This window comes from Eptesicus fuscus, chromosome 9 (assembly GCF_027574615.1).
Source record: "Eptesicus fuscus isolate TK198812 chromosome 9, DD_ASM_mEF_20220401, whole genome shotgun sequence".
Taxonomy (NCBI): domain Eukaryota; kingdom Metazoa; phylum Chordata; class Mammalia; order Chiroptera; family Vespertilionidae; genus Eptesicus; species Eptesicus fuscus.
In genome coordinates, this window is record NC_072481.1 from 2,712,814 (window position 1) to 2,724,938 (window position 12,125).

The 12,125-nt window shown below is 65.5% G+C and overlaps 1 protein-coding gene across 5 annotated transcripts in view; it reads right to left on the bottom strand.

Moving 5' to 3' along the window:
• Positions 1 to 12,125, bottom strand: part of ACOT7 (acyl-CoA thioesterase 7) — a 60,347-nt gene that overhangs the window by 10,167 nt on the left and 38,055 nt on the right. For all 5 annotated transcript variants that reach the window (XM_054721118.1, XM_054721119.1, XM_054721120.1 and 2 more), the window contains 2 exons: positions 6,355 to 6,471; positions 1,797 to 1,981 (listed from right to left, as the gene is read on the bottom strand). In XM_054721118.1, coding sequence (XP_054577093.1) covers positions 1,797 to 1,981; positions 6,355 to 6,471 — 302 coding nt within the window. The remainder of the gene's footprint in view (positions 1 to 1,796; positions 1,982 to 6,354; positions 6,472 to 12,125) is intronic.

A 12,125-nucleotide genomic window follows, 5' to 3' on the forward strand; every position in this document is an offset into this window, starting at 1 on the left:
TGCACCCAGAGCGGCGAGGGAAGGCCCTCCAAGGAGGGAACATCGAGAAAGAGTGGAAGGAGCTGGCTCCGTGCCCACCTGCTCGAGGGTGTGCAGGCAGAAGAAGAGCACGTGCAAAGGCCCTGGGGCCGGAGGAGTTTGGGGCTGAGGAGCAGACGGGGGCGGCCAGGCTGGACCAGGCCAGGCCCAGGGCAGCTCAGGTGGCAGAGGGGACGAATCTGATTTGTTTTAACAAACTCGACGGCTGCAGTGTGGAGCCGGATGGAGGGCCGCAGGAGGGAGGACGGCTCAGGGCTGAGCAGGACCCAGCAGCGGGCACAGGGCCTGCGGACACTGGGTGTGGGCTGAGTAGGAGAGAGGAGCCAGCCAGGTTCCCAGCACACGAGGGGCGGACACACGAGGAGTGGGGTTTTTCTCGGGAAGTAAGACCTCAGTGGGGGTAAGCCGGTGTGAGACGCCTGCAGAGGCCCCGTGGAGAGACGCAGAGCTGGCAAAGCCGAGGTGGGAAGGGCACAGGGCGGGGCCTGTGGGAGCCTCATGCTTGGGGGGACTGTGGGGTGGCCCAGTGAGTCATTCCAAAGGCAGGGAGAGGCCAGCGAGATAAAGACGGGGAGCGTCCTTGGATGTGGCCACCCAGCTGGAGCCAGAGGCCGGGATCTGGGAGGAAAGAGGCCAAGGGTCCGTGCGTGGCGGGACTTGAGCACACAGGACAGATGCTGGGGCAGCCTTGCTCACAGTAGGACGCTGCATTTTCCAGAGCGCTCCCACTAAGTGCCAAGACTGTTCCAGGCCTAGTGACCCATCAGGAGCAAACCCTTCCCAGGCCTCAGGAAGTTCAGTCGAGGGGAGACGAACCACCAGCTAAGGACCGGCTACCCCAAGTCCTGCGGTGGTCGGGCTCCAGAGGACGCAGGGCAGGTATGAGAGCAGAGGGCGACGGCATGCTGGACGGGGTGTCCTCTGAGGAGGGGACAGTGGGGGCTCTGGGTGGGCGGCAGGAACTTGGATTTTAGGCTACATGCACCAGGACCCAGCGGCTCTCAGCAGGGCAGGGACCCGATGACACAGCTGAGAGCCGTCCCCTGTGCTGAGGCAGGGAGGGCGTGGGGAGGAGGCGTGAGGGGTGGAGCCTGGAAGTCTCTGGGACTGTGGGCACAGGGACCTCAGGTGTCCACAGCGGCCGGGGCCGGGAGTGTCGGGGGCGAAGTCAGTAAGGGCTCAGGAGCCCAACCTTCTGTTCACAGATAAACAAGCCCCAGTGAGTGCCTGCCCTCCCCTCAGCACCCAACATATCCCCATCGGGGCTCATCTGAAGCCCCAGGCGAGTGACCCTGCTGGGGGCGATGACCCTCCAGGGCCGGCCAGAGACCGTTTATCAGCGCCAGTGTGCCCCACGCCCCTCGGTGAAGAACCAAAATGGCCTAGAATTGGTGAGAAACCACAGCCTGATGGACACGCTCAGCTCTGCCCCGTCTCTCCTGCGCTCCCAGGCAGAGCCCAGCCAGGCGCCGAGGCAGCGCAGGGTCGGGGGGTCCCCTGAGCCGCCTGGGGAGGGTCCCCCCTCCAGCACCTGCGCAGGGCAGGCGCCCTTGGCCGGAGCCGACCCCTGAGAAGAGCCCATGCCGAGGGGCCCGGGAAGGGGTCTCCCTCGTGCTGTCTGCTCGCCCCGCCCTCTGACCTGCACCACAGCCAAGGCCGCTGGCTCAGGGTGTGGCGAGGAGGGCCCCGCTGCCCAGAATGGGCTCACGTGACTCAGTTTCCCCTGGGAGCCCAGGGAGCGACGAGGGGGCACTCACCACGAGCTGGGGCACCGGCAGCGACCGGCCGTCCTGGCTCAGGGACACGTAGGTGAAGAAGGCACTGGCGGCCCGGTAGCGCCGCTGCGTGTTGTCCACCACGGGGTCGGCGTCCACCAGGACCTCGATCTCCATGGACTTATTGCTCGTGAAGGTCATGCGCCCCGAGATGGTGATGACACAGCCTGCGGAGGGGGACAGGGTGAGGAGGCGAGGGCCGGGCTGGGGGGGGGGGCGTGGGGGCGCAGGATCAGCGGGACTGAGGACGCCGAGACACCTGGTTAGGCAGCACAGGCCACTGTCATCACTAGGACGTTCACACGGCCAACAGTTAGCACCACGCACGCTCGTCTTCCAGCCAGGCACGCTGGTCTCATTCCGGGAGAAGTGAGAGTGGCATCCTGGGCCGGCCCGGCCCCCCGCGCCGCCGGGAGTGGCAGTGTGTGCGGGGGGGGGGGGGGGGGGGGGGGGGGAATGCCTCCTCACTCCTGCCCCTCAGGGCAAGCCCCACCCTCCTGTGGGCAGCCCTGGGGAGCGGGCTCCGTCCCCGAAGGCTAAGGCCAAGTCTGCACCCTGCACTGTCCACGCTGTGGCCCTGTGTGCCCACTGGAGCCACAGAGCTGCTCCCCACGCGGCTCTGAGCACCCCCCACCCCAGCTCCCTGGCCGCCCCGTCCCGGTGCCGTCTGAAGGGCTCGTGCAAGGGGCCGGGCCAAGCTGCCACACGGACCGGGGTCCTGCCTCCCTGAGCTCCTGCCTGCGCTTCAGCCCAGCACACGGCCACCCGCGTCCAGGCAGGACCTGCGGCCCCTCCCGAGAGGGACACCTGCCTCCTGAGCACACCGCACCTTGTCCTGTCAGAGGCCCGGGCGCTCACGCCTCCCCGCGGTCTCCCTTGTAGAGTGTGACTAAGTCTAAGTCACGTGGCCCCATAACCGTCCCGGTGCCCTCTCCCCCTCAACCCCACCCGACGCCTCCACACTTCCCAGGCCTGGCTCACAGCATCCGCCCTGGCAGTCGCTTCGGGACCCAGCGCCTCTCTCTGCCCCTCAGCCCCCGGGTCACGAGCTCTTCCCTCCACCTAATCCCCGCACCTCACGGAGCGGCCACCGTGGGGCCGGCATGAGCGGGCCAGGTGCCGGGCCTCGGGCCGGCGTGGGAGGCGGGAGGTGCTGGCATAGCCACGACCACCCCGATGGGCTGCTCAGGACCACGCGGCCGCACTGACCCTCGGGCCGACATCTGGCCGTGTCTCCCCCACATGTGGCCGGACCTGCCCCGCCCCCATGGCCTCCCTCTGGCCCGGCTCAAGGAAATGCCTGCGAGCCTGGCTGCACTGCGGGACCTGCTCCCCGAAAGCAGTGCTGGCTGTGGGGACCCTCAGGGTCCCGGCTGCAGACATGTTTAGAGACCCCACAAGACAGACAGGCCGGGCAGCATGGCGACTGTTAGGGGAGTGAGCAGGCTACAAGCGGAGCAGTTATTCCAGGTTATAACGTTCCAGAACGTTCCATGCCACATTAACTGCATACTTACAGGGAGCTCTGCGGGTCGGGCACAGCCATTTCTGGGGGAAGGAAGGCCACGTGGTCAACGACGGTGGCATTATGTGGGTGACAAGGGGACAGTCACTCACAAGCACGCAGGGCACACCGGGTCGCTCCTGGTGACGGCCAGACTGGGACTGGTCAGCCAGGCCCCGGCCCCCGAGGACCCGCCCAGTTCCCCGCCTCCCGCAGCCAGACCCGTGCCAGAGTCTGGGCTTCTGGAGGGACGGGGCCCCGTCTCCCTCGGAAGGGCAAGCGGCTGAGGCTGGCGCTGAATGTTCTCTGACTTTCAGGAGGGAATCCATTCTGTCCCGTAAGTGGCACCTTCGGCAGCCACGGGTCTCGTGACAGCCGCGTGGGGACGCTGACACTCGGCGCCCAGCACAGGCATGGAGGGTGGACCCGGGAGGCCGTGCTCATCGCCCGCCAGGGCTGACACCCAGGCGGATGCCGGATGCCGGATGCCAGCCATGTTCACGCCTGTGGTGAGAGGCCCCGGAGCGCGGCCAGCTCCCCCCGGGCCCAGATCAGAATGGGCACCGCCCCCCCCCCCCCCCCGGTCTCACTGGGCTGGGTGAGGGCACATCTCACCAAGCACCTAGCACGCCCGGCGCCCGGCGGTGAGGGGGTGAGGGTGAGAGCCAGGCAGGGGGTGGCTGCACCTGAACCCTCGCCAGTGTCTGTCTCTCAATCACTGCTGAGCTGCCCGCAGCGCACGGCCCGGCGGCTGGCAGTGCCCACCCGCTCCCCCAGCAGGATGCCAGGGTTCGGAAAAGCAAACAGAATAAAAAACTGCTCTTGCCAGGACTGAGAAGTTGCCAAATATTTCAAACTTTAGGAGCAGCTCAGCGTTTAAGCTCCAAACAGCCGTGGCTGTGCCCTTTCCTAAAAGGCACGGAAACAGAGCGGTAACTGTGTTTCTTACATAACACTCCCAACGCCCTCTCTAGAAGGCTCCTCGCTCCCCAGTCTGCAGAGCTCATTCTCCACAGAACACGTGGGCTTTAGGGTCCCGCACCCGAGGCTTCCGAACACCACGTCACGGGACCCGTTTCCTCCTTCACCGTTCTCCACGCTGCCTGGCACGTTAACGTCTCCGTGAAAAGAATCCAGAAACGGAGCAGGTGACCTGTAGGGGCGCAGGACGTGGGGGGGGGGGGGGGGGGGCGGGCAGTGCCTGTGGAGGCCTCCGCCCGTGGAATTGGACATAAATGCACAATCTGTGTCTGAGGCGGCGCGGCCGGGGCGCTGCCAGCGCTGAGCCTCCACCTGGACGTGACCGTGGACAGAGCCGCGGCGCAGAGCAGAGCCCACGCCTCTGGGCCATCCCTCGGGGAAACAACAAACACGGCGTGACAGTGTCCAACGGCCCCGGACGACTCGCCCAGAGACAGGCAGGTCCGCGCTGCCATGTTAGCTTGGCCCCAATTCCTTCCTACACAGAACACGCCGTGGCCCGAGAAAACAGACGGTCCCTGCTCCCCGAGGACCCCGGCCGGCCAGCACGAAGGGGCGCCGGCGCCAGCCCCACCTCCCCCTCCGCGCCTGGAGGGAGCCCCCCGCGGGGGGACGTCTGCCAGCCATCTGGCTGCTTTTGGAAAAGACCCCTCCTCTGCGTTTGGACAAGAGGAGGCTTTGAGAAATGGGGAGTCTTTATACGCAGACCCCACGCCAGCGGTACGCCCAGGTCGCCAAACTGATCCCCAGACAAGGCTTCTCCTCCGACTGGAGTCCCCGTTCTCCCCGCGCAGCCACGCCCCCTGCGCCCCCTGCCCCCCTCCCCCCGCCGTGCCCTCCCCGGGGTTAATCCTGGGCAGGCGGGCGGGCGCGGAGCGGGCTCCTTAGGTGGTTCCCTTGTGACCAAGCAGCCTTCGCCTTTGGAGCGGCCCCAGCCGCAAAGCGCAGCTGCTGACGGGCGGGCGGTTCTCGGTCGCAGCTCCCAGGGCACCCACTGGCGGCACCCGCAGGGCAGGCTCCACGGAACGTCGTGGTCCCCCTGTGGAGCCTGAAGCCCGACCACGTACTTGCCCCGGGGAGTCGTTCTGGAGAGAGTGGCGTGGCATCCTTCCCGAGTTCACCGCGCCCCCGTGGCCACGGAGGACGAGCCAAGGACAAGGCTCACTCGTTTGGGGCAGATCCCTTTCCGGAAGCCCCGAGTCCAACGGAAGCAGCCTAACTTGCTCTCGATGCCGCCAGGGAGGGGAGGAGACCCTCTGCCCTCCCCGTCGCCGCCGCTAGTGCCCCCCCAGGCTCAGGTGCCAGGTGCGTGCAGGGGCGAGCACCCCAGGGCCGGGGAGGCCTCCGCGGCTCGGACGCGGCCCACGGGCTGCTTTCGCGGCGAGGCTCTTTCAGAATCAACGCAGCCTGACCCCACTGAACCCCAGTGAACCCCACTGAACCCCACTGAACCCCAGTGAGGCTCCTCCTCAGGGCGCAGGGCCTCGCCCCAGAAGACACACAGGACAGAACGGCCACATGTCGGGAGGGGACACTCGCTGCTCATCTTCACGCAGCACGTGAGCCGGGCCAGGGAACTGCGCCCGCTCAGGCCACAGGCAGAGGCCCGAGACGCAACGCGGCTTCCAGGCGGGGTCACCGGGCCGCACTGCCCCGGGGGCGGCCGGCGGCCGAGGCTGCGGGGTTCCTCCGCACCGACCCTGCCGCTCACCCCAGACCACCCGCTCCTCCGGAGAGCGAGCGATGGCCAGGCTGAGGGCCAGGCCACAGTGAGCGCGGCACCTCCCCGGCCGCCCACTCCGCGGCGGCGCTTTAGAGGCCGGGGTCCTGCCGCTCCAGCGGGACGAGGGCTCCCGCCCATCGGAGGGGCGGCTTCACCGGACTGAGAGTCGTTTCGGGGGACCCTGGGCTCAGAGCTGCCTCCCAGGACAGAGCGTGAGGCTGGCCTCCTGCCTCCCGTGCGAATGGGCAGACGCCCGGGCCGGGCCCCTCTGGGTGAACCAGAAGCAAACGGCGCGGGGACGCAGGCCCGCAGGCACCCGTGGGCAGCGTTACCTTTCCTGATCTTGTCGTGGAAGTTAATGGCGTCCACAGAAGCGGTGACGATGTTGGTCTTGCAGTGCCGCGCGGCCACGATGCCGGCCACCTCGTCCATGAGCTTCATGGTGACACCTGCGCGGGAGAGAGGCGCGTGGAGGTGAGCCGGGCAGGGAGCTGCTTCCCCCCAGGGACGCGGTGTGAACACGAAGCCCTCCCGCTCCCCCGGCGGGGGCTGCACGGCGCTGGGGCGGGCGGGGTGGGGGCAGGAGCTTTTAAAATTGCTTGTAAATGTTTTTATTGATTTTAGAGAGAGAGGAAGGGAGAGGGAGAGCAAGACAGAAACACTGATGAGAGAGGAACATCGACGGGCTGCCTCCTGCATGCCCCCTACTGGAGATCCAGTCTGCAACCCGGGCATGTGCCCCTGACTGGGAATGGAACTGGGGACCTCCTGATACTTGGGACGATGCTCAACCACTGAGCCACACCGGCTGGGCCTTCAGGAGCCTCTGAAGACGACCCAGCTGAAGTTCTAGGTCAACACCAAAACGCAGTCCCTCTTCCTGCCCTCTCCGAGACTTCCCCTGCCAGGAGGGTTTCCTCCCGGGTGCCTGCACCAAGGTCAGGGCCAAGCGTTGGGAGACGTGGTGGAGTCGAACCCTCGGAGCTGCCGGGGGATGGGAAGTGGTGCGGCTGCAGCCCTGGGAGGTGACGGGGAGTTTCCAAAGGCTAGTTCCCGCCCCACGAGGCAGCATTCCACGCCCAGGCGCCCGAGAGCGGAAAGCATGTCCCACTGTGTGCAGATCGCATGACGGCGTCTCACACAGCCAGACAGCGATGTCCCCCACTGATGCGGGGACAAAGGACTGAGCCATCACGCAATCAAAACAGACCAAGAACCGACACGCTACAACACAGATGAACCTGAAAACACGACTCTGCGTGAGAGAAGCCAGGCACAAAGGCCAGACGCTGCGTGATTCCATGTCTGCGAAGTGCCCGGGACAGGCAGGCCCAGACAGGAAGCAGATGGTGGTTGTCAGGGGCTGGGGGACAGGGGGTGGTGGGGAGGGCCTGCTCATGGTATGAGCGTCTCTGTGGGGTTATGACGATGTTCTAAGCGGCTTGTGCTGGTGGCAGCGTAGCTGACTGCACTAAAAATCAGTGACTTGTAGTGTGAATTGTAAGGCCTGTGAATTCTACCTCAACAAAGCTCTTCTGGAAAACACAGCCAGAAAGGCAGGCTGCACGCGTGCTTTTGCCCCACCCTTGTTTGACGGAATCCCGACCCCGATCTTGCACCCCAGCACAGCACAGCACAGCACAGCACAGCACAGCATTACGCTCGTTGCATATTCATAACTTCAACTGCCCTTCGGTTGAGCTGAGACTGTTGCCCTAGGAAAGCAGCAAAGGGTGCTGGTCAGCCTCACAGCCCCACCCAGGACCCAGAGGCTCCAGGTCCGAGAGGCAGAGCCATCCCCCCCCCCCCCCCCCGGGAAAGCGGGCTCCCAGGGAGCCTGCAGGGAGGGCCTGGCAGACAAATGCCCACTGCCCACCCACCCCGGAATGAGGCCCGAGCCCCCAGCCTGGGCTCGGCAAGCTTTGAGGAAGCTGCCAGTTTTAGACATCGGATTCGGGACACCTCTTCCCGGTGTGGGAAACAAGAGACCACGTAACGGAAGACTGGAGCTCGCGCTGCCCCGGTGCCGGCGGCCGACCGCAGAGCCTCACCGGTATTGGGAGACGCCGCTCCCAGGAACGAGGAGGCGGCAGCTGCTCTCCTCGCCGCGTCTGCATATTTGAGCGTTTCCAGATAAAAGGGGGTTTTTAACGAGTGTCCTTGACTTTAAAAAAGTAGGCTTCCACTACCCGACTCTCACGAAGGTGCCGCTGAGGACCACGCGCTCGGCCGGGCGGGATGGTGACGGGTCAGCATCCCCACTCTTCCCACTAACAGCCAGGCTCAGGCCCGAGGGGCGCTCTGCAGGGAGCTGCCGGAGGGGAGAGTGCTGGCCCTGCCTCCCGCCAGGGCCTGCGGTTCCCCCGCGGCCCCTTCCTCAGGTCCTGGTGAAGCTGTGCGGGGCCCGGCCTGGGGACCCCTGGGCAGCCACGTGTGCGCGTCCCCAGCCCCGGCACACGCACAGGCCGCCCAGCCTGCCTCTGCGGGCCCGTCTCACACGGCGTCTCCACTCTCCCAGCCCCTCATCCCACACGCGGCACGTCTGCTCAGAGCCGGCCCGGTGCCCAGTGCTGGGGAGCAGCCGAGAGAAAGACAAAGTCCCCGTCCGTGAGCCTGCAGGCGGAGGGTGGGGGAGGGGACAGCCGACAGGAGACGCCGCCAAGGAGTGGCCGGCGCGCTGGAACAGGTGCGCAGGGTCAGGGGGTCCACGCTCATGCTCACGGTGCCATGGGGTCATTCGCTGCCCGGGGGCCATGGGGTGGGATGAAGGCTGATCCACACTCATCAGGCCGGTCTGATTCTAGAGGCAGAAGCGTTCCAGTTTAGGGGTCCCTAACCCCTCACGCCACAGAGCGGTCTGGGTTCCCTGCAGGAACGTGGCCACCGCACACGCCACGGTGCCGGGGCACAGCCCGTCCTCTGGGTGGGAAGAGCCCCCGGCAGCGCGAGGAAGGACAGCGGAGCCACATGCCTATGACTCTAACAGAGCAGCTGCCAACGGCCCGGGCGCAGCCACCCGGCAGCACCCCAGCACCGGGCAGCACCCCAGCACCGGGCAGCACCCCAGCACCCGGTAGCACCCCAGCACCCGGCAGCACCCCAGCACCGGGCAGCACCCCAGCACCCGGCAGCACCCCAGCACCGGGCAGCACCCCAGCACCGGGCAGCACCCCAGCACCCGGTAGCACCCCAGCACCCGGCAGCACCACCACCAGCCTCTTTCCGCGAAGTCCCCCCCGGCACGCGGTGGACATCCCAGGTCCTGAGGACAAGAGAGGCGTGATCTCCGGGGAGTGAGGCCGGACAACCTCGCCTCCCCGCGGCAGGCAGGCCCAACGCGTGCGAGGAGCATGATGGGTCATGAGGGGGACGGAGGTGGCCTCGGCTGGGGAGGGCCCAGAAGCCCCGGGGCAGGCGGATTTGGGCGGGGCAGCGGAAGCAGAAAAGCTGGGGCACGATTAGGGAAACAGAGTCACAGCCCGTGGTGTGGGAGCCAGCCCTGATCTGGCTGTGGGGGGTCAGGGAGGGGAGGCCCCAGGTGGGACCCAGGACGCAATGAGGGGTGGGGAGAGGCGGGCGGGGGACAGGGCTCTGACGGCTCAACATGCACAGATTGTCTATGTGGTCGTGAGGACCTGCACCGGGGACCAGGTGGGGACCACGGAGACGGGGGCCGGGGACACCAGCCCTGCCTGGCACGTGGGCTGCATGTGGAGCATCCATAGCGCAGCTGCGGGGGGCGAGGGGGCACATGCGGCCACACTGAGCTCGCAGCGCAAGCCCACACCACGTCACCATAGCGCTGACGTGGCTCGGCGCCGGCTGTTCACGCGGCGGCAGCTGGAATTTCCTACGAGAGACGGCTAGGGCCGCGAGCCCCGCCGGCAGCCGCGAAGGCTGGAAGAGGCTGGCTAGAGCGAGGGGGGCGAGGAGCAGCTGTGTTTTGTCAAAAGCCATCTGGACCATTTCCACGAACACTTGGGTTTAAAATAATTGTAAAATGAAAACGAGGTGCCGAAGAAACATCCAAGGCTGCGGAAAGCTCAGGAGCGAGGAATTCCGGTGACGCTGGCGTCCACCGGGCTAACCCCCAGGAAGCCCCGCGCCCTCCCCGCCCGGGGCTGGCCAGGCCGCCGGACTTGGGAGCGTGTCCCTCTCGTCCTCAGCTGGCCCCGAGCAGGGACTGCCCAGCCCCCATGGAAGAGCCGGGAGGCCAGGCCAGGGGAGCCCCGGAGGGAAGCCGCCAGCGCCAGGAGCAGCCAGGGCCCACAGCCGGAGCGGAACGCTCAAGACAATGAACCCACGGCACAGACGCCACGGCAAACCCCTCCTTCTACCAAAGGACCAAAGAGTGACGTTTCGTGAGACTGTTAAAATGTAAGACATAAAAGCACACTTGAAAACAAATATACCGCCTGGCCGGCTTGGCTCAGTGGATAGAGCGTCAGCCTTCGAACTTAAGGGTCCTGGGTTCGATTCCGGCCAAGGGCACATGCCTGGGTTGCGGGCTCGATCCCCAGTGAGGGGCGTGCAGGAGGCGGCCAATTGATGATTCTCTCTCATCATTGATGTTTCTATCTCTCCTTCTCCCTTCCTCTCTGAAATCAATCAATCAATATATATATTTTAAAAAGGACACAAATATACCTACAAACAAAAACAATGAAAAATGGTTTGTCTATTTCAGGCGAGTTTTTTTAAGTATTATCCATCCTGTAGGCGGTTACCTTACTGGATTCTCGCATTATCGGAGTTATTTTTACACCGGATCCCGGTTCTCCGGGTGTCACTGTGCCATCTGCAAAGGCAGACAGCCTTGCCTCCTGTCTGCCAATTCCTCGCCTGGAAATGTTCCTCTTGTTTAGCTACAGCGGCTAAAATATCCACAACAATGCCGCCGGGGGGGGGGGGGGGGGGGCGGGGGGGGTGACGGGGGCGGGGGGGGGGGGGGGGCGCCCTGCCTTACTCCTGAGCTCAGGGAAGGTCCTCCAAGGCCCTCGGATGCCTTTATCATGTTCAATTGAGTCCCATCCTCAGTGCGTGTTTCATCGCGGACGGAGTCTGGGCGAACCTGTAAGGCCTGGACTGTCGCGTGTACCTAGCCCCCCCTCATGCCCGGTCGCCCTCAGCCCGTACGGCTCGGGGGAGGGGGCCGGAGGGACGCGGCCTTGGGGAGCTGAGACCCAGCGCCTTCAGAGGGGGAAGGAACCCCGCCCAGTTCACTCAGGAGGGCAGACGCCAAAGCCAAGCTGGCCCCTGTGGTTTCCAGCCACGCAGCACTGCCAACGCCTGTGTGTGCACATGTGTGTGTGCGCGCATGTGCATGCGTGTGTGCACGTGTGTGTATGCGTGTGCATGTGTACGTGGCGGGGTAGGAGCTAGGCCTCAAGATCGACAATCCAAAGTGTGAAGGTCACAGAAAACGGGGCCCGGGGTTCACCAAAGCACAAACCCAGCACAGAATCACTGAAAAGCCAGTGGCACGCCCACCACACACACACCCACACACACACACACACCCGTCACGGCTTCCTCCTGCGCTGGCACCGCTAAGCTCCAGTTTGGGGAAGACTTCCACCGAAATGCGTGTCAACCCGCCGCCGACAGCAGCCACCACAGGAACGGGCGACCGCGCCCCCAGTGCCCGCCTCGCCCTCCACTCCGGCTGAACCCCCGGCCGTGTGCGAGACGACGGGGCTCGGGAAGATTATCAGACGGTTTTTAAAGCCGTGGCACAAAGCCCACAGAAGCGGGCAGCGCGCACACTTCTTAACACACAGGAGCCAGCGTGCCTGCATCAAATGGCGCAGCCGGGGCGCCGTAGGGGACATGAGCTCCGTGAGCTGCCGCTCCGGGTCCCGGCAGGTCTCCCCCGGCCTGCACTCACCGCGCCCCTGCACGCGGAGCGAGGAGACGGCTCGGTGTGGCCTCTGCACCGAGCACGAGCCATACTGTTCCCAGGGCATAAAGGCCCTCTGATTGTCGCAATATTCACGGGCCTGGGAAGAACTGTTCGTTATAAAAGAGCTTTCCTGGGGGGCCCCACGCTGACCAGATCTCAGGGCCCTGCAGCCAGCATCTCGTTGAAAGAGGAAAGCCATGA